This window comes from Ambystoma mexicanum, chromosome 2p (assembly GCF_040938575.1).
Source record: "Ambystoma mexicanum isolate Mex_15411 chromosome 2p, UKY_AmexF1_1, whole genome shotgun sequence".
In the NCBI taxonomy this organism is placed as follows: Eukaryota; Metazoa; Chordata; class Amphibia; order Caudata; family Ambystomatidae; genus Ambystoma; species Ambystoma mexicanum.
This window is the reverse complement of record NC_090923.1, coordinates 721,354,027-721,380,809: the sequence shown is the minus strand read 5'-3', so window position 1 is coordinate 721,380,809 and position 26,783 is coordinate 721,354,027. Positions and strand designations below refer to the sequence as shown.

Below are 26,783 nucleotides of genomic sequence, written 5' to 3'. Positions count from 1 at the left end.
TCGCCAAGGAGGCTAAGGCGGCAAGGCCGCCTCCAAGCAAGACTGACCCGGCCATGTTGTCGGGCCCCCACCGAAGTACTCCGGTGGGAGGCCGGCTGACGAAGTTCGTCGGCGTGTGGGAGTCCATCTCCACCGACCGTTGGGTGTTGGACACCCTGCCCAACGGGCACTCGCTGGAATTCCAAAAGAAGTGCCCTTGCATTCCTCCCATGGCCAGGAAGGAAAATCACGTCCCTCAACTGCTGTTGGAGGTAAGGGCGATGCTCAAGAAAGGTGCCATCGAGCTCGTCCCCAGAAGGCTCCGGGGCTCCGGTGTGTACTCAAGGTACTTCCTCGTCAGGAAGAAGACAGGCAGTTGGCGCCCCATCCTGGACCTGCGGCGCTTAAACAAGTACATCAAGGCACAGAAATTCAGGATTGTCACCCTCCAGCACATGCTGGGGCAGCTGGAGGAAGGCGACTTCCTATCGTCGCTGGACCTGGAGGATGCTTACTTCCACATCCCCATTTTAAGAAGGCACAGGAAGTTCCTCAGGTTCGTGGTTCAAGGACGCCACTACCAATTCAGAGCCCTACCGTTCGGATTAAAGTAGGCACCCAGGGTTTTCACCAAGTGCCTGGCACCAGTGGCAGCGCGGCTGCGCCTGCAGGGGATCCACGTCTACCCCTACCTGGACGACTGGCTAATCTGGGCAAGGTCAAGGGAACTCGCCGTCGATCATTCGGCGAGGACCGTCCGGTTGCTCATGGAGCTGGGGTTCTCCATCAACTACCACAAATCCCACCTGGTTCCGTCGCAAGTAGCACTGTTTTTGGGGGTGAAGCTCGATACAGTGGAGCAATTGGCCTCCCCTTCAGAGGAGAGGACCAAAACCATCCTGGGCAAGGTCTGGCGACTGTTAGTCACGGAAGTGGCCAGGGTGAGGTCTATCAAGTCCCTTCTCGGGATGATGTCCTCATGCATCTACCTTGTACCCCTTTGCAGACTTCGGATGCGTCCGCTACAGGAATTCCTCGACGCCCGCTGGTTTCAGGCGGGGGGCTGCTTTGAGGACAGGATCCCCCTCGACGAGGAGTTCCGTCGGGCGATCCTATGGTGGGGCACCCGGGCTCACCTCACGACGGGCACGGACTTTCAAACCCCGGCGTTTCAGGAGACGGTGACTATGGACGTCTCTCTTGAGGGTTGGGGGGCCCACACCGGAGATCTCCACACAAAAGGCCTTTGGCTACCGGAGGAGAGGTCTCTTCACATCAACATCTTGGAGCTCCGTGCAGTGTTCTGGGCGCTCAAGTCGTTCCTCCCGAACCCTCAAGGACAAAGTGGTGGGGATCTTCACCGACAACACCACCACGATGTTCTACATACGGATGCAGGGGGGCACCAGATCCCCAGCCCTATCCAAGGAGGCCCAGGATCTGTGGCACTGGGCCATCGCCCAGGGGATGTTTCTGGTTCCCTTCCACCTGGCAGGAATAAAAAACACCATCGCTGACTCACTCAGCAGGGAGCTACGCTCGTGCCACGAGTGGGAACTGCACCAGGATCAAGTGGATCGACTCTTCCAATGATGGGGCAAACCCCAGATCGATCTGTTCGCAACGGCGACGAACTCCAAGTGCCAGAGGTTCGCCAGCAGGTTCCCACAGCCGAGGAGCATGGGCGATGCTTTCTCGTTCCCTTGGGACGGCCTGTTTCTATACGCGTTCCCTCCATTGCCGTTGCTGCTCCGCCTCATCAACCAGCTCAAGAAGTCCAGGTGCAGGATGATCCTCGTCGCACCGGCATGGCCGAGGCAGGTCTGGTTCCCGTACCTTCTGGACTTGTCAACGTCCCCGCCAGTCAGGCTGCCGGCGGACGCGGATCTTCTCTCCAGAGAAGGAGGCGCCATTCTACACCACGACCCACAGACGCTGAACTTGCAGACCTGGCTCCTGCAGCACTCGAGTTTGGAGGGTACGATATCCCGGCTGATTGCAGAGAGGTTCTTGCAAAGGCCAGGGCGTCCTCAACTCTCAAGTGTTACGGTCATAAATGGAAGAGGTTCTCTGTCTGGTGCCATGCACAGAAGATTAACCCTCTGCGGATTACGGCCCCTCAAGTGCTGCCGTACTTACTGTTGCTGGCCAAAGCTGGACTGTCTCACGCCTCCATAAAAATACATCTGGCTGCCATCTCCCGATATATCAGGACTATGGGACGGCCGTCCTTGTGGTCTCATCGCCTGGAAAAGGAATTTATGAAGGGACTATTCCGATCATTCCCGCCGGTGAAGGCCCCTGCCCGGCGTGGGAACTTAATGTGGTGCTGACCAGACTCATGGGAGCCCCATTCGAGCCTATGCATTCGACGCCTTTGAAGTTCCTGTCATGGAAGACAGCGTTCCTCGTTGCCATCACCTCTGCACGATGAGTGGGAGAGATTCAGGCCCTATCTTGCAAGCCTCCATACTTGACTTTTCACGATACGAGGGTGGTGCTGAGGACGCACCCCTCCTTTATGCCCAAGGTGCCATCAGACTTCCACCTCAACGAGCCCTTGGTGTTGCCAGTTTTCTTCCCGTCGCCTTCGTCTCCAGCCGAGAGGACTTTGCACTCGCTGGATGTAGCTAGAGCGCTGAAGTTCTACGTGGACCGCACGAAGAGTTTTCGGAAGACATCACAGCTGTTTGTGAACTTTGGACCTGTGAATCAAGGGAAGGCTCACTCGAAGACTTCCTTTTCCAGATGGCTCTCCGGCTGCATCATGCACTGTCACCGGTTGGCAAACCGACCACTGCCCGGCCGTCCGAGAGCCCATTCGACCAGAGCGATCGCTGCTACTAGGCCGTTCCTGTCTGGTGTGCCCCTGCTGGACATCTGCAGGGCTGCTACGTGGAGGTCGACACATACCTTCACAAGATTCTACTGCGTCGATCGGGACTCCAGGGAGGAGTCCAGGGTCAGCCAAGCTGTGCTGCGCAACCTGTTCGCCTAAGGTGAGCCTGGTGAGGAGGTAAGAAGTGCTTAATGTTGAGTTTGGGATGTAATGCTTAATGTTGAGCCTTTGCCACCTCCCGTGGTTGTGCACGTGTATACTGCTATGTATTCTTTATTCATGAGCATGTGAATCCATGCCAGACCCCATGCTGGAGAAGGAACAAGTTACTTACCTGTAACTGTTGTTCTCCAGCATGGGTCTGGCATGGATTCACATGCGAACCCTCCTGCCTACCCCTCTGCGGCTCTTCACTTGGTCATGCTGCCACTTTGCGTGCTACCAAATCTGAGGATGGCTGCCAGAGGCGGGGCTTAGGGAGAGGGCAGTCATTGGCTGGGGGCAGTATGACCCAGAGATCAGTGATTGGTTACTACTAAGAAAGACAGATCAGAAACGAAACTGATACTGATTTTTTCTTTACCAAGGATTCCCAGCCTGACAACGGGGAATATTCATGAGCATGTCAATCCATGCCAGACCCATGCTGGAGAACAACAGTTACAGGTAAGTAACTTGTTCCTTACTGTAAACAATCCCCTATGACTGCACTGATGGCTTTCTGGGATGAGCGCCAAATGTACTAATAATAAAAAACAAGAGATAATAAGGCACTGCAAAGAAATAAAAAATGCAGTCTTTTCTGTAGTTTTCATGGGATCAAAGTTGTCCACAGAAACTTTTGTTGGAAGGAATCCTAGTGGCAAATGACGCTTGAGTTCTTGGCTAATATTTACACAAGAAGGTGCAGTCTGCAGAACGATTCCTGGTGGCGCATGCCGCTTGTGTCCTTCCTATTTGCTTGCACAATCAACATGTGTTTTGCTGATATCTTTATTTAGAAAGAGTTTCAGTGCTGGAAAAAGTTTGGGGATTAGAGGTGTGGAAAGGGACAGCCCGAAAAAGCAGAAGTGGAGTAAGGTCAGGCTCTGCAGAGAGCTGTTCGCGCGACAGAGCTGGCAAAGGGAGGACGCACACGGCTGGAAGATTGGAGAAGGAGCACAGGGGCTTTCCAGATGGGGGGGGCTACTCCCTCATTTCTCCAGAGCTTCATTCGAAAGCCACTGAACTGGCTTCTGGCCGTTCTGAGGCATTTTGAGTCAATGGATGACTCTGCCTATCGACCTTTGAGCAGAACTTGAATTTAGTTCGAGCAGCTTGGGGTAGAATTCAGTTTTTAGCCCCAAGGCAAACCAGCTCACCACATAAAGAGCAGACACCCTGTTCTAGATTGGCTGTTTTCTGGTATCATAAATCCCAAAGAACATTTAATTATTTTTTGAAGAATTCTATCCTATCTGTGATACATTTTTGATGAAAAGAACATGGTACATTAATAGGTGGCTTTTACAAATATTTTTGGACCTTTTCCATTTTTCCTTGAATTGTGGATAATTCCAGGCATCCAGTCTTCTCAAACCCTCTTCACTCCCTACCTACTACTGTTAGTGAGTATGAGGAGGCTTTTTACCATTCATTTGATAGCACAGTGAGAAAGGTATTGAGGTATTGATTGAGGCAGATGCCTCTATGAGTTTGCCTATCATGATATGGTGAGGCTGGTTCTATATTGCCTAGCATGATTTGTAAGGTTGCCTATCACAACCTAGTAGTTGTTTTTTAAGGTGACTATGATTTCCTGGAGAAGGTTGATCAGTCTTAGTCCTGATTTGAGGCAAAGACAATGACAGTGATTTCAGGCTTTTCATTAATTACTTTTTGCATTCTAAGTCTGTTGTATATAGTGATGATAACAATGTCAATGTTTCTGTATCACAATTTTCTCATTATTAAAAGATTTCTTTTTTAAATGATGGTGTAACACACATTCATTGAATGGTCATTACTGAGTGATAAGTATTTGAACATGAACTTAAAGAATGGGGCATCTAAATGCATTGTGTATTGATGTCTTATATACGATACATGTCTTTTGATACACATATGAAGGGTTACTGGATAGTGTGAGCAGTGCACTATCAATAAAAATATATGTGATATTGGTAAACCTCTCCTGTACTGGCAGTTGAGATCAGTCGTCTACTGCAGGGGTTGTTGCCTACTCTCTTTACTGTTGCACAGTGACTGGTACATGCTTTTCCTTAACACCTACTCCTACCACAGCCCCTGCTGGGGGGCATGGACACTCCCCTGGGGGTGGTGGGAAGGCTGTGGAGGTAGGGGTGATAAACAATCACGTCAGATCTCTGCAGAGATTTGTGAAAGGAGGTCTTGTGGCGAGGGTCCATGCCGAAGGGTGGGTATGTCGTGGAGGGAATTAATCCCCAAGACACACATTATGTGAATTGTAGTTGAAGGCGAGCCATGTCAGTTCTCCGTGCTGGGGTCTGTTCTTGAACTCTAGACAAAGTAGGTCTAAGGTTCTTCCAAGGGGCTGAGAGCTTTCTTTCCTACCTTACTCTGTAGGTGCCCCTGGTAATCTTCAAGCGGGAGAAGGAACTGGCTCGGAAGCTGGAGTTTGATGGTGTTTACATCACAGAGCAGCCTGAAGATGATGACATCAAGGGGCAGTGGGATCGCCTGGTTCTGAACACACCGTATGTATAGTGTCCACTGGCCCTGGTAATATTTGATCTGCTGCTAGGGCATAATTTCCTGTGATTTTGGAGAAAGGTCCCACAATATCCATCACACACTAAACTTTAACTTTAGAAGCAAGGAGCCTATATTTGGACTATCCCACCAATGTGACAAGCTTAACCCATTATCCTGGGGAAATTAGTAATGCTTTCATTGGTCGGACAGGGCATCTGATGGACCTGATTGTGGGTGGCATATATTAGAGGGATCTGCATCACCCATAATCTGTGGCTCTCCCATCAACCCCACTGAATATAGACCACAGTGATCGTGAGCCTCAGAGATTTGGGGACAGAACTCCAAACCCCTTGAAAAGGCTTGCTTTACAGAGCACAGAGAAAACAATATGTGTGTGTTTAAAATGGTGGTTTGATCTACCCTTTCCTCCTCCCTATGTGGCCTTGATCAGTAGCTTGCACAAACCCACTCCAGACCTCAGGACCCTGGATCTGAAAGTTTATGGTTTACTGTATTCTTGCTAAACCGGTCTAATAATTCTTCTTTCTTTCATTTCAAGATCCTTTCCAAGCAACTATTGGGACAAATTTGTAAAGAGAAAGGTAAGTCGAAGCCAGAAATTCTCTGTGCAAGGTCTGAAACTCTCTCTCGGTCATCCATTCTGTATAAAGGAATGTGGTATATGCTTATGCAGTTCTATCTCATGAATTCTCATTGCGTGCGTTTGCTAGAACCCATTGGTGGGAAGTTGACATACCATATTAGAACCGAAAGCCGTAAGTTACACTTGACATGGCCTTTGTGTTGAACTCAGAATTAATTTGTCCCATCCAATGTTGGAACACATAATAATGTCTGAGTTGCCTTTACTTGTTCATTACTAACATGACATCATTGTATACAATACAATATGTGTAAGAAGAATCAACACAATACTTATCAATTTAATTAAAATAGCAGTTGACCGTACACATATTGACAAGAATACACTTCTATTGTATTCTTCACTGTCCTTGATATGGTTTCCTAAACATTCCTGTTAATATCGAGATTAACTGTTTTCACCATTGCTGCTCACAAGAAGAGCCCAGTTATTTAGTTAATGTATCTCATGATTTTGTCAACATTCAGGAATAGAAAAAGTGCAACGATTCACATCATTCTGTTCAATGCAGATCCAGTGATCTTGCTGAGTTGCAGCCACATATACCAGTTTGTACCTCTCAGAACTAGGATAGATATACACACTCTCCTCTCGCCATGAAGTAACAGCTTGTGACTTGTGTTTGCCTCCTGTTTCTGTGTAGCTTAGAATGTTATGGGTGCCTGGTTACTGAGTGCTGTGAGAATGTTGTGTGCAGTGTGTTCCAGCAGTACCAGTTGGAGTGAGTCTGGACTGAGAGAGAGGGTACCGGTGGATGGCTCCTTACTAGTGGTTCCTGTCGCATGAGCTTGATGATATATGTTCTTGCTTCCAGGTGCTGGACAAATATGGAGATATTTATGGTCGAGAGAGGATTGCAGAACTCTTGGGAATGGATCTGGCCAGTTTGGAAATCAGCTCCCAAAACGAGAAGAAACCAGAGCCGGACAAGTCCATGCTGGCATGGTGAGGTTGGGGAGTGGGAGGGAAGTGGATCTGTCTGCCAAACATTGAGTAGCGTTTGCAGTAGAAGTATAGGTGACATTGTTTCTATCTTTCTGTTTGATGATTCACTTTGCTGAGCCATGCATGAAGAGTCCTTGAGACAATTGGCCTCATTAGAAGTGTGCCAGTCCGGAAACAACGGTGCCGGTAATCCCTCCGGCACTGATGTTTCTGGACTGGCACACTATGTGTTTACCAGCCGGAGCCGCTGTGCCCGACAGAGCAGACCCTGCCAGACACAGCGGCCACGGTAGGCAAGCCGTCACAGAAGCGCCGGCACCGTTGGCAGCAGTGCCAGTGCTTCCGTGGTCCCCACTCCCATGGAGTCCTATTGGACTCCATGGGAATGGGGATTAACAGAATTACCGGCGCCTGACTTCACGGCCGCCGGGGCTGTTACTCTGTTAACTCTGTTGTTACCAGGAAGTCAGGCGCCGGTAATTCTTTACGGGTCTGCCGGCAACCCACTGGTATCACCGGCCGGGTTACCGCCGGGCCCGTAATGAGGCCCAATATGTTTGTTCAGGGCTTCAATGAATGGATTTTGGTGGACTTTGGTTGACATCTGTCCTTGCTTGTTCTAATTATGCAAGTAGCAAAAAATACATATAAACGAAGTGGCATAAAATACATATAAACGTTGAACTAGTTAGCTCAGCCATCCCCTTCTTTGTTGTAATGTGATGGTTAGCACACAGTGACACTATGTAGCACACATCCTAATTGCTCATTTTTAGTTGTGCCTCATCAGGATCATGGCACTCACAAGAGTATTCTGTTTTATCATCAGACAACTCTTTTTTATTTTCTTCCTAGGATCACCTCCATCGACATCAAGTACCAGATCTGGAAGTTTGGAGTTGTCTTTACAGACAATGTAAGTGCTGAAAAAGGTTTGACTTTGTATAGGTCTTTTGTAAAATCAAGAAAAAAAGATCAATGTTATAATACATCTGAATGGACTAACTATAAATAATATAAGATACTACAATGGCTGTCCTTTAGACTTCTTCATCAGATACCAGTAGCGCAGCGAAAAAGGAGGAAGAGGAGCAGCAGTGGACATTTCTTTCACACAAACAGCCTGCCTGAAAGTTCATTATGTAGAGAGGAAGCACAAACTAAAAGATTACTATGGTATGCTGTCCTGGGACGATCAATCTTAGCTGAAGAGCAATATGTCTGAAATCAGGTTCTAGTTAACTTCAAGAAGCAACAGCTTTTATGAAAATAAGATATAATTTGACACAGCCCTGGAGCTCCAGCTTAGAATGCCAGCTTGAATGTACTATGCTGCTTCTATGTATGTGTTTATCTAAATGTGACAGACATCATGTGACTGCAACCAGGTTTCCATGTTTTCATGATGAGGAACAATGTATTGTGATGTTCGTTTAAGGAGCATAGCAGGTTTGCCTGCAGTCTTTTGTGGTAGATTCCTTTCAGAGTTCAAGATTGAAAAGTGGTGCTCTCATTCTGTGCAGTAATTTCAAAGAACAATGACAGAGAATGGGCATCTTCACTATCCCATGTACAGTAAACTGTTCTGTCAGAGCTTCATACCAGAGTTGCGGATCGTCTATGAATTGTTTAGGGAGTATGTTCCAGAATGAACGGACACGGTATGCTTCTTAACCAGTTTACACTGTAACAGACACACTGCTGAAATGCATTACAGATGGTCAAATGGTGCATCTCCACAGTTCAATACCATCCCATCTCAGAGTGTCTCAGTCTTGGTAGTGGCTATTAGCACATTTGCTCAAAACTATAGAAATGTGCAGTCTCTCTTGTCCAAAACATGGTTAACATTAAACATTAGTCCCCATTAGTTCCACCGTAAACATTGGTATGCTGCCTTCAAATTGTACAATAATGTCGCACCCACAGTTACAGCCTGTGCAAGGAAGACGTGGTTGTCCACATATTGTGCAATAGCTATGGCTTACACAAGATATGGAGTGCCACTTCCTGAGCAGAAGAGGGATTCAACTAGTTGGGCCCTGCTTTAATAGTCATCACTCTTGTTGTTGGATAGACAGTCGGTTGTTGCAGTAACACATGGTCGACAGACTTTAGAGAAAATACAGACATTTTAATTGTGTGCTAATCACAGCGCAGTATTCATTTATAAGCAGGCAAAATGGGTGCACGAATGATGATGAAAATCTAGATTTTTTCTAAATATGTTCCTCGTTTTGGTTGGCAAGGATTTGATTTGTGCATCCCACTTCCTCATTCCACCCAGCAGGGTCAGTGGCAGAGGCAGCTTTTGGTGCTGAGGGAGGGGGCTTCTGAGCAGGCACCTCCATTCAGAGTATTTCAAGGTCAGTGGGGGCTATTAATTCCAGTGGAGGTGCATTCATATTTCCCCCAATCGATCTGCCTGAATATTTGTCCTCAGACCAGGAAGGGGGCCAACCATCCCATGAGCCTTACAGGCGGATCACCATCCCATGAGCCTTACAGGCCATTTAGCCCTCCAACGGGCTTGAGCCCAACTCCTGCTCCGGGTGCACCACCTGCTCCTGCACTGAGGGACATGTCCTTGGGCATTGTAACCACCTTGCTTACATTGGTGGCGGAGAATCTGCAGTGGCTGCGGCTGCCTGCTGCTCCTCTGCCTGGTCCAGCCAGAAGCCCTCCAAGGCCTCCTCGGCGTCAGCCGACGGCCCCCTTAGGGCACCCCTTACCCCTGGGCCTGTGTCGGCAGTCATGAAGGCTCCAAACACCACGCCAGCAAAGCGTGACAGTCTGGAGAAGAAGTACCAGGTGCAAGATTCAGCCCTCAGGTCTCAGCCGTCTCCGGACTCAGTGGTATCGGCTGCTGCCAGGAAACACTCAACAAACCCCTTGTCGCATCCATGGTGCCTTCTGACCAGGAAGGCAAGAAGCTTGATGCGGCTGACAAGCGCATCATTACAACAGCACCCTCCACCATCAAGGCTGCCAAGGCCCTTGCCATCCTGTCTAGGTACGACAGGGATCTGTGGTACAAGCTTGGGCTCATCCTGCACTTCCTCCCTGATGACAAGAAGGCAGAGGCCTTGACCCTATTCCAGGAAGGAGAGATGGCTTCAGACCACCCATCAGAGTTGCGCTCCACATAGCAGACTCACTGTTCCGCCAGATGGGGAATGGTGTGGCTCTCCAACACCAGGGTTGGCTGAAGGCCACGAATTTACACACAGATGTGCAGACTAAAGTCGTCAGCATGCCGTTTGATGGGGATAACCTTTTTGGGAAGGCGGTGGATGACACTCTCAAGGCCATCAAGTTTGACACAGAGACGGCGCCTTCTCTGGGGTCACTGCAGCAGAGAAGGTCGTCCTTTTGTTCCACAAAGGAAAGAGTCTCCATGTCCTCAAAGGAGTACACTACATATCATCAGCCTTCCTGCTCCACCACGCAGGAGGCCTACAGGGGTTGCTCACAGACCTATGGCAGTGGCAGCCAATGTCGTCGTCCGCCGTTCAGGACACAGACGACCAAGCAGGCTTGAACCGGTCAAGGATCCGCGTCCCCACTTTTGAAACCCAGTGGGAGGCCGACTATCAAATTTTGTTGATCATTTGTGAAAGATCTCCATAGACAAATGGGTGCTGGACATTCTTCAGCAGGGGCACACTTTAGAATTTCAAGACAAGTGCTCCGCATTCCTCCTTTTGCACGCCAAGAACTTCACATGCTTCAAATGCTACAGGAGGTTCAGGCCATGTTACAAAAGGGGCAATAGAACTAGGGCCCTCAGGTCTCCGAAGTGTACTCCAGATGCTTTCTTGTAAGGAAGAAGTCAGGAGGGTAGCGGCCAATCCTAGGCTTGCAATGCCTAAACAAGTATCGATAGTTCCAACAAATTCAGGATGGTCACGTTACAGCACGTGTTCGACCAGCTGCAGGAAGGGGATTTTCTGGTGACTCTCGACCTGGAGGATGCAAACCTCCATCTCCATTCATCACAAACACTGGACGTTCCTGCGTTTTGTCGTCCAGGGGCAGCATTACAAATTCAAGGCCCTTCCCTTCGGTCTGAAATGAGCTCCAAGGGTATTCACTAAACGCTTGGCCCCAGTAATTGCGCTTCATCACCGCAAGTGAATCCACATCTACCCTTACCTGGACAATTGACTCATCCGGTCCCGCTCCAACACACTAGTAACCCAGCACACGGCAGAGACCATACACCTTCTGATTCTCCATCAATTATCTGAGGTCCTGTGTGATGCCATCTGAGAATGCACTGTCTATTCTATTCTATTGAATTTCTTTATAGCAATAACACGCCTGCAGGCCTCAGGGCGCTCACAGAACCGTATAGACATGAAACATGAAGCTAACACAGGGTGGTATAGTAACTACAAACTTCCTAATCTCCTCCCTAGTCAAACAGGTGAGTCTTCAGTGCTTTCTTAAACTCTGCAACTGATGGAAGCGGTCTGAGTGACTGTGGCAGTGTATTCCATGCCCTTGGACCCCATGAGTTAAAACTGGAGCCTCCAAACCTTTCTAATATAATGCGTGCCTGGATCAGTAAAACCACTTTGTTGGATCGCAGTATGCGTCGGAAAGGCAGTTTCCTAATCCGTGACCAGAAGTATGTGGGGGCGTCACCAGCTAAGCATTTGTACACTAAGTTTAACTCTTTAAAGTGAATTCTCTCACGTACAGGGAGACAGTGCAGCTCTCTGCGGGCAGGAGTAACATGGTACCACATATGGCTCTGACTCCGTCATTCTGAATGGTCTGCAGCCTATTTACATTAGCTCATGAAGTTGCAACCAATAGCCTGTTACAATAGTCTAGCCTTGTATTGATAGTGGCTGCTGCGATTAGTGCTCTATTTCCCACGGACAGATATGGACGTATTTACCAGAGTCATATAGGCACAAGTAGAGCTCAGATAGGACACATGTTTTTTAAAATTCAGATTGGGGTCGAAAATGGCCTGCAGAGTTTTCACATGGTCAGAAACCGATATCCTAGCACCTCTGATAAGAAAGGCTTTATATTGGGCATCAAGGTTTTTCAACTTTGCGTCTGTACCCAGGATAATAATGTCAGTCTTGTTGTCATTCAGAGCAAGTGGGTTTTCCGCCATTCCATTTTTTAATGGCAGCAAAAACCTCATTTACTCTTGATAGGTCTTCATCATGAGATCCAGTTAACTCCAGGATGAACTGGGAGTCGTCCGCATAATTTGCTAACTTCACGTGTAGACTGTCCAGGAGATCCAACAGCGGTTTAGAATAAATATTATACAGCAGTAGCGACAGACATGAGCCCTGAGGGGCGCCACAATTGAGTTGGACCTGCTGCGACTGGAAATTCTCTTTAACAACACTTGCCTTCCTTGGTCCCAGGGAGGAGTTAAACCAGTTCACAGCTTATCCTGAGCAATTGCCCACCCTAGCTAGCCTATCTGCCATTACATCATGGTTCACCGAGTCAAAGGCAGCAGACAGGTCTAGCAGTAGCAGCATAGCCAGACCACCCTTATCTACAATATCGGCTATGCACGATTTGACATCCACAAGTTCAGTTTAAGTCCCATGCTTTTTCCTAAAACCTGATTGACCCTTGGCCAGGATTCCCATCTGTTCTAAAAAAGTGTCATACTGAGTACATGCAACCTTATTTATAACATTCAGCAAGTGTGGCACATTTGTAATAGGCCTATAATTGGCCGGATCGCTTGGATTTAGATTCTCCTTTTTTAACAGAGGGGAGATCTATGCCTCTTTAATACAGTCTGGAACAGATCCTTCCTGGAAGGATCGATTAATAAATGTGGTGACCAAATGCATGATAGAGGTGAAATATTCTTTGAAGTATGAAGCTGGGAAGATGTCTCCTTTACAGGGTTTGGGTTTCATTTTGGTTACTATTTCTGAGACTTCACTAACTGTTACCGAATGAAAGGCAAATGTGTCAACAGAAACACCCACCTCGGTGTTGGCATGCTTTGACGTCCTGGGTCTGATTTATTGTATGTGTCAACTGAGATATGTGTCTGGTGTTGGCTGATTATCTTGATGAACCTGTCATGAATTTTCTGGCACCATCAATAGTCACAAGAGAGTCAGGGTCTGTGCCCTTGAGCTCATTCAGAATAATAAACAACTCTCTCGCGCTAGACTTTGCTCCCATGATCCGTTCGACTAGGTTTTCTTTTTTGGCTTTAAGGATAGCTCTTTGGTAGCTCTTCGCTGCCTCCTTGTATATTGTAAGGGTGAGGTTTGAGGGGTTTTTCCTCCAGCTTCTTTCGGCCATACGCTTGAGCTTTCTGGCTGCTATTATTTCCAGAGAGAACCATTGATTTATGGTTGGTTTAGATTTAAGTGTTACCCTTATGGGGGCTAGTTTCTCAAAGGCCTCATTCAAGGTGGTGCAAAGCTGTGCAGTGTATCTTTCCAAGGAACCATGCTCATCCAAGGAAGCTAACTGAGGGCGGGCAATGGTGTGGAATGCCTCATGGGAGAAATTGCGGATACTTCTCAGGAGGGTAGGTTTATGGATTGCACATTCATTTTTCCTTGGTATCCTGGAAGCTAGGATCTCAAACCTTATGGTACAATGATCTGACCAACAACAAGTTTGAACATCCAGAGGGGAGGTTACTTGATTTCTGGATAATATCCAGTCTAAAATGTTACCCCCTTGGTGTGTGGGCACAGTTATAATCCTGTACTCTTAAGAAGATATAACAGAGTACCAGCTGCATGATCTACGGGGTCAAATGCCCATGAATTAAAATCTCCAAGAACTAATAATAGAGCTTGAGATTTAGTGTGGGATCCGAAAAACGCAAGTAACTACTCTTCAAAAAGAGTGGTGACAGTAGGAGGACAATAGAGGATAAGAATTCTAAGTGTTGATGTGGAATTCAGAACTGTACAATATTGTGTCTGGTGACTCCCTTGGATGAAGGTTCAGCCGCTATCCACAACGGCCATCGCAACAGTCTGGTCCATCAAGTCCCTGTTATGCATGATTGTCCTCCTGCAGCCATTTGTTTCCCTTTTGCAGGCTCCAAATGTGGCCCCTTTAGGAATTCCTAAATGCCAGGTGGCAGCAGGTCACAGGCACATGGGCAGACAAAATTGTCCTCAATCAGGCATTCCATCAAGCTCTTCAATGGTGGTCGGTTCGACCACTTCTCACTCAAGGAGCCCCATTCCAGATCCCTCTGTACCAGGCTACAGTCACTACGGACGCCTCTCTGGAGTTTGGGGAGGCTCCCAGAGGAGAAGGACTTACACATAAACATCCTTAAACTGCAGGCGATCTTCTGGGCCCTCAAGTCGTTTCAGCCTCAGCTACCGGGGAAGGTGGTGCGGACCTTCACACACAACACCACCACCATGTTTTACATCAGGAAACAGGGCGGGACACACTCCCCTTCTCTCACCCTGGAGGCCCAGGCTCCTGTTCCCATGTTCCTCTTCCCCTTTCATCTGGCTGGAGTCAAGAACACCATTGCAGACTCGTTCTGTAGGGAGCTTTGGTCCTGTCATGAGTGGGCGCTTCAGCAAGCGCAAGTTTCTTGCCTCTTCAGCTAGTGGGGTCTTACTGAGATTGAGCTCTCTGTGACAGCTGCCAACTCTAAGTGCTGGTTGTTTGCCAGCAGATATCCTCAGCCGAGGAGTCTAGCTGATGCCTTCTCATTTCCCTGGGGCGGGCTCTTCCTTTACGGTTTCCCTCCAATTCTGCTACTGTTTTGTGTGATCAACACACACAGAAGTTGCCCCTGCACCAGCGTGGTCGAGGCAGATCTGGTACTCTGACCTTCTTCACCTGTCGGTGGACCCGGTCATGCAGCTGCCTCTGCTTGCTTCCCCACCTCCTCGGCAGAGAAGAAGGAACAATCCTGAACCACGAAATGCGTCACTGAGCCTCACTGCCTGGCTCCTGCAGCCCTAGAATTTGGCCACTATTGCCTGCCATTGGAATACCAGGGCTGGCTCTTTGTTGTCTTGCTACAGGAACAAGTGGAATCGCTTCATACTGTGGTGCCGTGCGCAGAAGATCACACTGCTGCGAGTAATGGCTCTGCAGCTCCTCCCATACCTGCTCTCCCTGGCTAAAGCAGTCCTGGCTCAAGCCTCCATCAGGTTTCATCTGGCTGCCATATCCCAGTACACACAAGCTCCAGGCAAGCGCTCCCTGTGGTCGTACAGGCTCATCAAGGATTCCTCAAGGGACGTTTCTACCAGTGAGGGCTCCTGCCCCGGCTTTGGATCGGAACGTTGTCCTGTCTAAGCTCATGGGGCCTCTGTTTGAAACAATACATTGTGCCCCTTAAGGGTTTCTATTGTGAAAGACTTTCCTGGTGGGCATCACATAGACCAGATGGATCAGTGAGATTCAGGCCCTCTCCTGCAAGCAGCCGTACTTGTCCTTCCACGCTACTAAGGTGGTGCTGCAGACTTATCCCACCTTCATGCCAAAGATTCCATCTGACTTTCATCTCAACAAGCCTTTGGTTCTGCCAGTCTTCTTTCCGAACCCTTCTATGCCTGCTGAAAGGGCATTGCATTCGCTGGACGTTACTCTTGCCCTTACATTCTACATGGCACCCACCTAGGACTTTCGGAAGACGTCTCAGCTTTTTGTCAATTGTGGACTTGTGGGACCTCGGAAGGCCTTGTCTAAGGCTTCCATATGCAGGTGACTCTCTGGCTGCATCATGCACTATCATCGTCTGGTCAACAGACCACTTCCAGGCCGGCCAAAAGCCCCCTCCACCTGAGTTATCGCAGCAGTGACAGCATTTCTCTCTGGTGTTCCTCTGCGCGACATCTGCAGGGTTGCTATATAGAGGTCTACCCAGACCTTCATGAGATTCTACTGCGTTGATAGTGATTTCAGGGAGGAGTCCCGGGTTGGCCAATTGGTGCTACGCAACCTGTTTGTTTAAGGTGAGTCTGTTCCAGGGGTAAATGTATTGCTTGTGAGAGCCTTGCCTCCTCCACTGGTTGTGTATATGTACTGTGGTGTAATAATATTCATGAGCATGTGAATCCATGCAAGACCCGTGCTGGAGAAGGTACAAGGTACTTACCTGCACCTCTTGTTCTCCAGCATGGGTCCTGCATGGATTCACATGCAAAGCCTCCCTCCTTCCCCTGTCTAGCTGTTCTTGGTTCATACTGCCACTTTACGTGTGCTACCAAATCTGGAGATTGCCACCAGTGGTGGAGTTTAGGAGGACGAGTGTCATTGGCTGGGGGCAGTATAACCCAAATGACACTCATAGGCTATAGAGGAGACTAGCAGTTTTAAGTATACAGCCAAACTGCTTCATTTTTACTGACGATTCCCAGCCTGACGACACAGAATATTCATGAGCATGTGAATCCATGCAAGACCCATGCTGGAGAACAGGAGTTACAGGTAAGTAACATGTACCTTTCATGTGCCAATCCATCCAAAGCAGAAGGCATTTTTGAGGTTTGTGATAGGCAGCACCCATTCTAGTTAAGTGTGCTTCCTTTGAGACTAACCACCACCCCAAGTTCTTCACCAAGTTGACGGTAGTGGTGGCTCGTGTCAGGAGAAACAGTATTCACGTTTTTCCTTACTTGGATGATTGGTTGCTTCAGGATTGGTCACTGGAGTAGGTGTCATGTCACCTCGAGGACACCTGTGAGCTACAGCATAACTAGGACTTGTCCCTTAACTTCTCAGATGTATAAAACGACACCCACTCAGAGACTCCAAATCATGTGCGCTGTCCTAGAAACTCTGGTGGGGATTCTTTTTTTCTCAGAGGAGAGGGTCAACAGCATTTGGCAGATGGTCACCTTGTTCTAAGACTCACGCCCCCTGCCAGTTTCAGCCTTTCTCTGCCTCCTCGGCCTGTTGCCATCCTGCATTTTCCTGGTGCCGCAGGCTCAGTTGAACATACCTTCCAGTCGATGCTCTGCAGTTAATGGTCTTAGCTTTCTGCCAGGATTTCAGAACTCCTTCAGGTTTCAGGGATGGTCACTGAGGATCTGAGATGGTGGTCCCACTGAGAGAAACTGGTGGCAGGGGTGCTGTTCTGAGTAGCTTGGCCATATGTCTGGATTATTTTGATGGACGCTTCCATGAAAGGCAGAGGGGCCCACTTCGTGGATCTGTACGCGAGCAGACTTTTGTGGCAGGATCGAGTACTCTTGGCACATTCATCTGTTGGAGCTGCGAGATATCAAATAGATTTTTGACTTCCCTCCAGGCGATGAATGTTCTGATCTTGACAGACAATACAGTGTTGTGCACTACGTCAACAATAAGGGAAATGTGAGGTCTTTGCCTCTGTACAGGGAGGCCTCGCAGCTGATTCTGGGCTCTTAAGAACACGAATATTGAAGAGGCATACACTTAGGCCTCCTTGAGAGTTAAGCTTGTATTAACCACCAGAAAGAGAAAGTAAAAAGTACTGTGGGGGCTAACCAACTGCATATTTGCCCAACACTTGATCCCCAATGAAAGACTTAATGACACCAGGTCTTAGTATTTGTTAGGAGCTTTCTTGAGGACCAACACACACCCCTGCTGACAACAGGTGCAACCGAGAAAGAAGTCTTAAGGGCAATATCAATTCTGGAGACTGCGAGTAGCTGCTTTTCCTGCCAAGAAGGTGGCCTAGCGAATGAGGGGGTGAGAGGGAAGTACTCAAAGAATACAGTCCTAAGGACTACTGGAGTCTTCTTGGTACTAAATCTAACCCCAGCATGTGTGTTCCATCAAAGCCTAATTGGTGTTTTGTATTTACAGAACAACAGTGGGATGAACTACTGTATGTTTTTGAGTCGTGTGTTTATCCCTTGGCTATAACATTATAGAGACAGAATCAGAGTGGTAGGAGGTACCCCTAGTGTGAACAAGTAGTACGCACATTTTGCAGATCTTTTTGTCTTTGTTTTGCCTATTGATTGTGCCAGCTCTCCTGGTGTTCTTTGCTCTCTTTGTCAATATAATTTACTCTTACCGTTGTGTATTTCAGTCCTTCTTGTATCTGGTGTGGTACACAGTCATGTCCCTTCTTGGGCATTACAACAACTTCTTCTTCGCTGCCCACCTGCTCGATATCGCCATGGGAGTGAAGACCCTACGCACCATCCTATCTTCTGTCACGCACAATGGCAAGCAGGTATGGATGCCTGGACGGGACAGGGGGCAACTGCCTGAAAAGGGTTTAAACCTGTGTGGAGCGTAGGTCTTGTAAAGACCAAAGGCTGGCATGTCCAGCTACCTGAATGTTCTGGACCTGGTATACTGGTCCAACAACTACTAAATCTACAGTAAGTCACCTGAGCCCTTTCTGTAAGCACAGTCTTTTGATGTCACTGTGTACTCACCTTACCTTAGTCATGTCATGGGCAGTACTATAGCTACTCTTACAAATCTGCAGCACTCATTTTCAGAGTTTGTATGGGCAGTTGGTCTTATGGAGCTTGTAATAGGTATCCTATGTTAGGCGCATTCACCTGTGGATGGGGATGCCTTCATGTACCAAGTGCAACCTCAACTGCCCCAGGATGGCCTCTCCAGCAACACCTCTATAGCTCCTTCTTCTGTCAGCTCCAGGGACATGCAAACCAGCTGCTTCATTTGGAGCCCAGACTCTGGGAACAAAGGCCACCAGCTTCTTCTTCTAGAACACTTGTGGCAGCTATTCAAGGCCAATTCCTCATCCCGCTCATACATGTGTCGTGCGTTGAACCTGACATACATGCACTTTGTATATTTCTAAAAGAGTGCCTGACCCAGGATATGTTAAAACCTGCAAAATAAGAAGACTGCCTCTAGTAAAATGGTTTGTGATTGGGATTCGCCACTCTTATCTCTGCACAAGAAATCACCAACACCTTGTTTGTTGGATGATGCCATTGTAGAAGTAGGTACGGCAAGTTGTGATGGTATGTGAACTGAACAGACCTGGCACAGGCACAGGAATCACTTTCCGATTTAAACAGTTTGGCAAGTGTGATGTCCAGCATATTGCATAGCTACATTTCTCTGTATCCCCAGTCTGGACTATCACAGCCTTCGGAGAAGCTGTTTGCATTGGATATTCCTGCTTCTTTAGGATATCCCAGTATGTTGAAGAGCTCCCCCTCCTTTTCGAGAATACAACCCCTTCCCTTGAATAATATAGCCTCTTGAAAAGAGGCACCCCTTTGGATATTGCAACTCCTTGAGATGGTGTCTCCCCTAGGATATTGTCACCTCTTCATCCCAACAGCCCATGTTGGATGCATGATTGCTAGAATTCTGCCAAGGTGTTGTTTGACCAATTCTTTCTTCTGTCCTCTTTCTTCTCCACCCCACCCCACAACCTTCATTTTCCTTTGCTTGTTTCTCTCTGTAGCTGATGATGACGGTGGGCTTGCTGGCAGTGGTGGTGTATTTGTATACTGTGGTGGCCTTTAATTTCTTCCGTAAATTCTACAACAAGAGCGAAGATGAGGATGAGCCAGACATGAAATGCGATGACATGATGACAGTAAGTGTGACCACCATGCTGTATGTCCGAAGCAGAGTGATCAACTTCAGATTGCTGCTGTTTCCTATGTAGAGAGTAGCAGCGGAATAGCCCACCCTTCTAATATGTCCTACTGGGGTCACGTCATATCCCACCCATCTGGTGTGTCCTATAGTGATAGCACATGGTCTCTACTCGGCTTATGCCTTACATAATTTATATAATTGACCCCATGATATGTTGTCCCTACCTGATTATGTATCCTTCAAATGAATCATTTAATCTCATTGCCCTGTGTATTGACCTCCCAAACCTTGCAGTGTAAATCCAATTGGGGCTCTGCCTTGTTTCACTCACTACATCTTAGAGCAGTGGCCTTGCTAACACAACACGCCCTTAGGCAGGGGCTTGCATTTTGGGCATGTGTCAGTGAAGCTTGATTGAAGGGATAACATTGCTAGATCACTGCTATTGTTGATGGATCCAGTTGCATTTACTATTCTAGTCCACCTCTTTGAAAGGTTTTCTTCAGCTTTAGGAGGCTGCGGTTGCATTCATTTGACATGCTTCAGTGCAGCCCCCACACAGCCCACCTGTATCTAGCCTTGATGGGGAGCTCCTTCAGGTAACTACCGTAGTGCTTCTTCGTTGGAGCATACTGTCGAAATGTGTCATCATGCTCAGTGTTTATTGACACAACACTACCCCAAGCTGTGCTCTTCAAGAAATAGTCTAAGAGGTTACTGGTCCTACCTTCTCGCTCCTCTAAATATGTCAAAATCTTTCTGGCAGTGCTACCTCTTCCACATGTATGTGGGGGTCCGTGCAGGTGGAGGAATCGGTGATGAGATCGAGGATCCAGCGGGAGATGAATATGAACTTTATCGTGTCATTTTCGACATTACTTTCTTCTTCTTCGTCATTGTCATTCTGCTGGCTATCATTCAAGGTAAGATGGTGTGATTGTAGGTCTGGCCCCATGTGCGAGCGCATGTGTGTGTCTGTGTGCATGAGAATGACAGTGATAATGTGCAAACCAATGACTCGAGTTTCCAGAGTGTGTTTGTGGAGGATGAATTATACATTTGTGTACTTAAGTGACAGTAACAAACATGATAGGAAAATGGTAATGCATCAGTGCAAGCGTGCAACAAAGAGTAACTGCACACATGCATGTGTCTAGGAATGAAAAAATGCACACATCAGTTAAAGAGATATAGCTGTGTTTGTGTAACTGGATTCGTTAGTATTAGGATGTGCATGTTTGTATGAAACTGTGCCTAAAGCCGTCTTTATGAGTGTGGCAGTAAATACAGGCAATATTTTTCCATACAACCTTCTTTTGCCTTGCCACATGTTATCTTTGGGGTATTTACTGCATTTGGTAAATACCTCCTGATTTTGAGGGAAACTTCTCAAATATTTTAGTCCAATTTTTAATTCCAGCCAAGAAACCGATAAACATTGCAAAAATTGCAGGAAAGTAAACGAAGAAGGACGATTCTACATGGAGACAATCAAAGGTGTTGATTAATTGGGCCCATCTGAGGATCACCTTCTTTACAATTTAATGCACTAAAGAGTCAGAATTAACACTCTTAGTGCACTATAACAAAATAGTTTTGTAGCTGTATGTTCTGCTTCTGTAAACAATCCAATGGATTACAATTTTCTTCAACAATAATTCATGCATCATTTCTGTAAATCTGCACCTGTTGCCAAAAACCTGGGCAGTTTCTTGAAATAAGTGTTTGTGGTACCACAAGGCTTATGATAAGGGTTTGAATGTATGGGTGTTAGAGAATACCTGTACGTAAATGTTGTCCTGAGTGTTTAAACATGGATTTGGGTGACTACGTGAGGGCGAGTGTGACGGGTAGGTGTGAATATTGTGCATGCACTTACTGGTGTTTGGTGCAAATCTTTGTAATTCTTTTTACAGAGCACGTTTCAGACACCAATTCTCTGAATATAATGTATATTAGCCTCATTTAGAGAACATTCTGATTGGTTTAGCCACAATCTGGCACTATTACCCAGTAGGCTCTAGTAGTTTCTCTTTCCTGCCTGGCTGAACCAGAGTAAACTTCCACCAGGCCGATATGATGCACGTAGCATTCATCCTCCTTGGCAACAAAGCCTCAAGGAGTGGCTTCAAGCAAATAAAGAAATGAAAGGTAATGATGGAGCAGCAGCAACCCTTTCTGGTGATTCCACAAAGAAAATACACAAGGCAATCTACAAAATAGATTTGAACAGATTGGAAGTAAACAGATTGGAGGTAAACAGCCACAAAATGGGCCACTGATAGTTTTGCTTTTAAAACTGAAAGCAGAGAAATGTTATGCTGAGGTGAGAAATTCCTCTTGGTTATCAACCTGCCAGACATATCTCAATCTGTGCTCGCCTTAATCACAGATAAGCACTATCTTCCCTATTTACCTAATGTAACCCTGATGCATTGGAGAGTTCTTGAAGAGTCCCAACAATGTATTTTTCAAAGGATTGCATTCTCCAGCAGATTCCTCATCAGAAACATATCCATTTTACCCTCAGCTGCTGTGAAATGTTTTCAACAGGGGCGTAGAACGACTAGACTCGACTGTCGATCTCTCTTGACTCAACCATATCACTCGTTAGCTCCGGATGTGACATCAGGTGCAATATATACTAGGTCACTACCCCCCCACCCCGTACCTCAGTTTCTTTTTTCTTTGTGCTCAGCAAGCTGCTTTTCGGAACGAGTCTCGTGAGAGAAATTGCAAATTCGATAAAACATTTTTTACAGAAATAGTTATTTTCAACCGCTTTTCATCTGCATGTCATCTTCTAAGGTGTCTGGGTTCAAGCAGTGTCAAGACTGAAATGCCAAGATGTCGATCACTGACCCGCATGGCCTGGTTCTTGAACCTCCACTATGCCTTCCTTCCGATACCTGTCATCCCGGGGGTTCTCAGGAGGTTGAGATTTTAAGCCACCATGATCTTGATTGCCCCAGTTTGGGCGAGGAGGACATGGTACTCAGAACTCCTAGAACTGACCATCTGTCCACCTCTCTGGTTGCCTCAACAGCCTGACCACCTATCCCTTTTGGAAGGACGGGTACCCCACCCAAACCTAGAATACCTCAACCTACCTGCGGGGCTCTTGAGAGGATGAGATATGATGACTGGGAAGAGGTACTTGAGGTTCTACTGGCTGGGTGCAGACCATCTACTAGATTTCTGTACGCGTGCAGATGGTGAAGAATTGAGGCATGGTGCAGGGAACGCAGGATAGAGCCTATCGCTTTTCAAACCACTACGGTGATGGAGTTTCTTCTTTCGCTAGCCCCCTCAGGCCTTCAAGTTGGTACAGTCAAAGGCTATTTGGCAGCTTTGTCTGTTTTTAAGAGGTCTCTGGATCAAGGAGCCTTCTTCATGATCCCGGTTATGACCCAATTGCTGAAGGGCCTTGTAAATCGGTTTCCGCCTACCACATTTCTGGTTCCGGACTGGGACCTAAACTTGGTTCCCACATTTTTGATGGTGTGTTCGTTTGAGCCCATGCATTAATGTTCTGTCAGGCTACCTACCTTGAAAACTGCCTTCCTGGTGGCAATCACATCAGGAAGACGTGTAAGCTGCAGGCTTTATCCCGTAAGCCTCTTTTCCTCAGGTTTTTTAAGGAGACAGTCTCACTCAAGGCGCATTTTGGATTACTGCCTAAAGTGCTCTCTGAATTCCACATGTCGCAGAGCATTGATTTGCCACTGTTTTACCTTCTTGCACATCCTTCCAAAAATGAAGAGAGGCTGCACAGGTTGGACCCTAAGAGGGCTCTCTTTTATGTGATAAGGACTGAGGCTGAGCTCGGGAGGGGGAATGGAGGAACTGACGTACGGGGTGTAGTGACGTAGTATATATGACGGCTGACGTCACGTCCAGAGCCAATGAATGGCGCAGCCGAGTCAAGAGGGATCAACGATCGAAAAAGTTTCTGGGCAGCTGACGCCGAAATTGCGAACTTGATATCTATCTGATGAGGAATCTGCGGGAGAAGAATCCATAGAAAGAATCTTAACAGAAAGTCATTTCTCTGTCTTCGTTATTAATAAAGCAAGACACAAAAGGGAAGATCAGACCTAACATGAGTCCTATATTTCAGAAAGTTTAGTACAGAGACTGAACACCAGTGGCATTTTCAAAATAGACCATCCCTGCACTCTCCAGCTAAATGTATGACCTGGCAGACAACTACATATTGCATGACGAGGTAGGGGGTAACATGGCAGTCGTGATGCCACTTTAAACATTAACAGAGCCACAAAGAAATATCAAGCTATCACAAAAAATGATATGCCCTTCATGGTGCTATGTGTGACGTTCCTGTGGATAATATGTGCCCTATACATTTTCTGCATCTATATACCAAAACTCTACAAAAAACTACAACCTGCTTTTTGGTCCATGTGAAAAAATGACGGTCACTGAAGCAACATTTGAACCTGCTTGGTACCCTTGCAGGGCACTGGGATAAAAACACCTGTGGTTCTATGGTGCACAACATCCCCAAACAACCAAGCTAGGCATTTGTTATACTAATCAATCATTGGGCCTCATTACAACCCGTGCAGTGTCGGAATGAAGGGGGCCGGTACGGGACCGGCCCCCTTCATTCCGACAGGGCTGATTCCAAGCTTCCCATCGCGGGTCCCGCGAGGGGAAGAAAGAGGTAACAGGGCACTCATAATGTGCCCATTGTTACCTCCATCCCCATTGAGCCCTATGGGGGCTCAAATGGGAATGGGGAATGGTTCCTGCAAGGAGGAATGACTGGGTCCTCCAATGTTGGAATAACCCGGTTATTCCTCAATGCAGGAATCCGGTAAACGAGCCCGGTTTGGGGGCAGCCATGGAGCTAATAGCTCCATGGCTACCGCCAAACTCGTAATGAGGGCCTTTGTCTGTAATGGTGGTAGAAAGTTTGGCCAATGTCCGTTTGATATCCCTCCAGATGATGATTGAGGAATTGTCTCTTGTGTCCTGTAGCAATCAGAAGCTATTTGTCCCCTCAGAACTCAGAAGAAATGGAATGGTCTGCACTCCACCAGAATACTGCCAAACAATATATAAAGCGTTCAGCATATTTACTTCCCACCCCCTCCATTTTCTGTGAAGCTACTTCAACCACCAACGACTGAAATGTTGCAATTTCTTTAGCCGCCTTTTTCCACAAGGCCAATTCATACATTGCACTCTCCATTGTCACAGCAATGCACAATTTAACTTCAGATTCATAGTTTGCCTCTCAACTATACCATAAGAACAGTAGATCGTCTGCCTGTCAGGAAAGAATATGTGGCCAGGACCAGGTGGCCTCTATTTCTATCCCCTTTCTAAGGAATTTGAAGCTCAATCCTCCTCTGCAGCCATGGAGTCACTTCATCTCTCCACCGTTGCTATTCCCTTTCCTCCTTGTATCCACAACACAGACACGCTTCTCATGCATTCTCTCCTTTTCAACAGAACTGTCTCTCGCCTCCAAGTCTGCTCCTCTCCACAACAATACTTTTCTCCTAAATCTTGACTTTCCTGTTAAACACCAGGACCAGCCTCCATCCTATTCTCCTTCTCCTATCTCCCTATTAAGAAAACTTTGCCCCTTGCCTCTCGGTTCTCCCGCAGTTAAGATCTCTCTTGTCCTTCTACCAGATGGTAGCTCCATCCTTCCTCTCTCTAGCAGTATATCCCTTCTTCCTCTCATTAAACACTGTGGCCCACTATTGCCTTCCAAGTATCATCTATCTCCTGTACAGCAGCTCACTCTTCCTCTTTCCAGATGGTACCCTCACTTCCCTCTCCAAGTTGACACCTCCCTCGTGCTGTCTCCAAAAAGGCAGGCTCCCCCTCCTGCTTCACGCCACTTCTACTACCCTCTTTAACCTCTAAAACCTCTATTGCCAACAAGATGACCCCCACCTCTCTACACCACATTTCTCCTTGCTGCTCACCACAAAGCAAGGTCCCTGCTGTCTCACCCTCCTCACACTGTTGTGCAGTTCACCACCTGGCAGCTCTCCCAGCAAAGGATCTTGTATGGCTGGGCTGGCTCCCTTTTAAAGGCTGCTTGTCCCTTCACCTTTGTGGTACTTAGAGAAATAGGTTTCACCTGTCTAAAGTAGGCTGACTTAGCCTATTACTTGGTTCTGGGTCTTGCGGTATGCGACTGGCCTGGGGATATATTTAGGCGAGCCACCATTTTGAATTTTAAACTGATCTCTGACATATGTATTTCCCTCATTCCACTGCAGACAATCCCTGCTTCATTCTATTTGTTTCTGTTTCCCCAGCATGTGTTTTAGAGGCCTAGAAACTCCTCTCGTAAGCAGTGGAAACTTGCTAGTTTTGAAATTGGTTTTGTCGCCCAAGAATTGCAACATTGGGCCTCATTACGAGGTAGGAGGTATCCATGGTGCTATTAGCACCATGGCTACCACCTTACTGCATTCCGGGTCTGGGTTCTCGAAATAGGGACTTACCGGGTCATTCCAACCTTGGAGGACCTGGTAAGTCCCCATTCCGAGAACCATTCCCCATTCCCATTCGAGCCTCCATAGGGCTCAATGGGAATGGGGATCGAGCTAATAACGCTATTAGCGGGCCTGTTATTAGCTCCCTGGTCCCTTAGCGGCTCCCGCTAAGGGACCTCGGAATAGGGCGGTAAGGGGTTACCGGCACCGGTCTCCTTACCGGTGCCCGTTAATCCTTACCGCCCACATCGTAATGAACCCCATTGTAATTCCTGCAACTCCAGCATGTATGGGAAGGCATTGTTTGTTTGTTCTGCTTTCGCCAGGGTGATCACACTTACTTTTATTTTCCTGTTGCCTCATTTTCAAGGGCAGCAGTGCATTAGCATGAGTATGTGTGGAGCTCAATTATTGACGCCTTTCATCTCCTCAGCAAGGTTGGTGGTGGATAATATGCATGTTGCTGCGGACTCCAGAGCTTGTAGCTTGGTTCCCTTTACTGGAAAGACCTTGTTTTTCTCTACAGTAGCCAGGTCTGCCTGGAGGGAGCTTCAGTCTTCCTCCATACCAATGGGGTACTCTTATATCCTGTCCCCTTTCCTCCATTCTGCATAGGGGC

The 26,783-nt window shown here is 47.3% G+C and overlaps 1 protein-coding gene across 8 annotated transcripts in view; it reads left to right on the top strand.

The window, feature by feature from the left end:
* Window positions 1-26,783, top strand: part of RYR1 (ryanodine receptor 1) — a 946,449-nt gene that overhangs the window by 885,422 nt on the left and 34,244 nt on the right. For all 8 annotated transcript variants that reach the window (XM_069644325.1, XM_069644324.1, XM_069644319.1 and 5 more), the window contains 7 exons: window positions 5,405-5,535; window positions 6,096-6,138; window positions 7,015-7,145; window positions 8,001-8,061; window positions 18,172-18,318; window positions 19,540-19,674; window positions 20,446-20,602. In XM_069644325.1, the coding sequence (XP_069500426.1) occupies window positions 5,405-5,535; window positions 6,096-6,138; window positions 7,015-7,145; window positions 8,001-8,061; window positions 18,172-18,318; window positions 19,540-19,674; window positions 20,446-20,602 (805 nt within the window). The remainder of the gene's footprint in view (window positions 1-5,404; window positions 5,536-6,095; window positions 6,139-7,014; window positions 7,146-8,000; window positions 8,062-18,171; window positions 18,319-19,539; window positions 19,675-20,445; window positions 20,603-26,783) is intronic.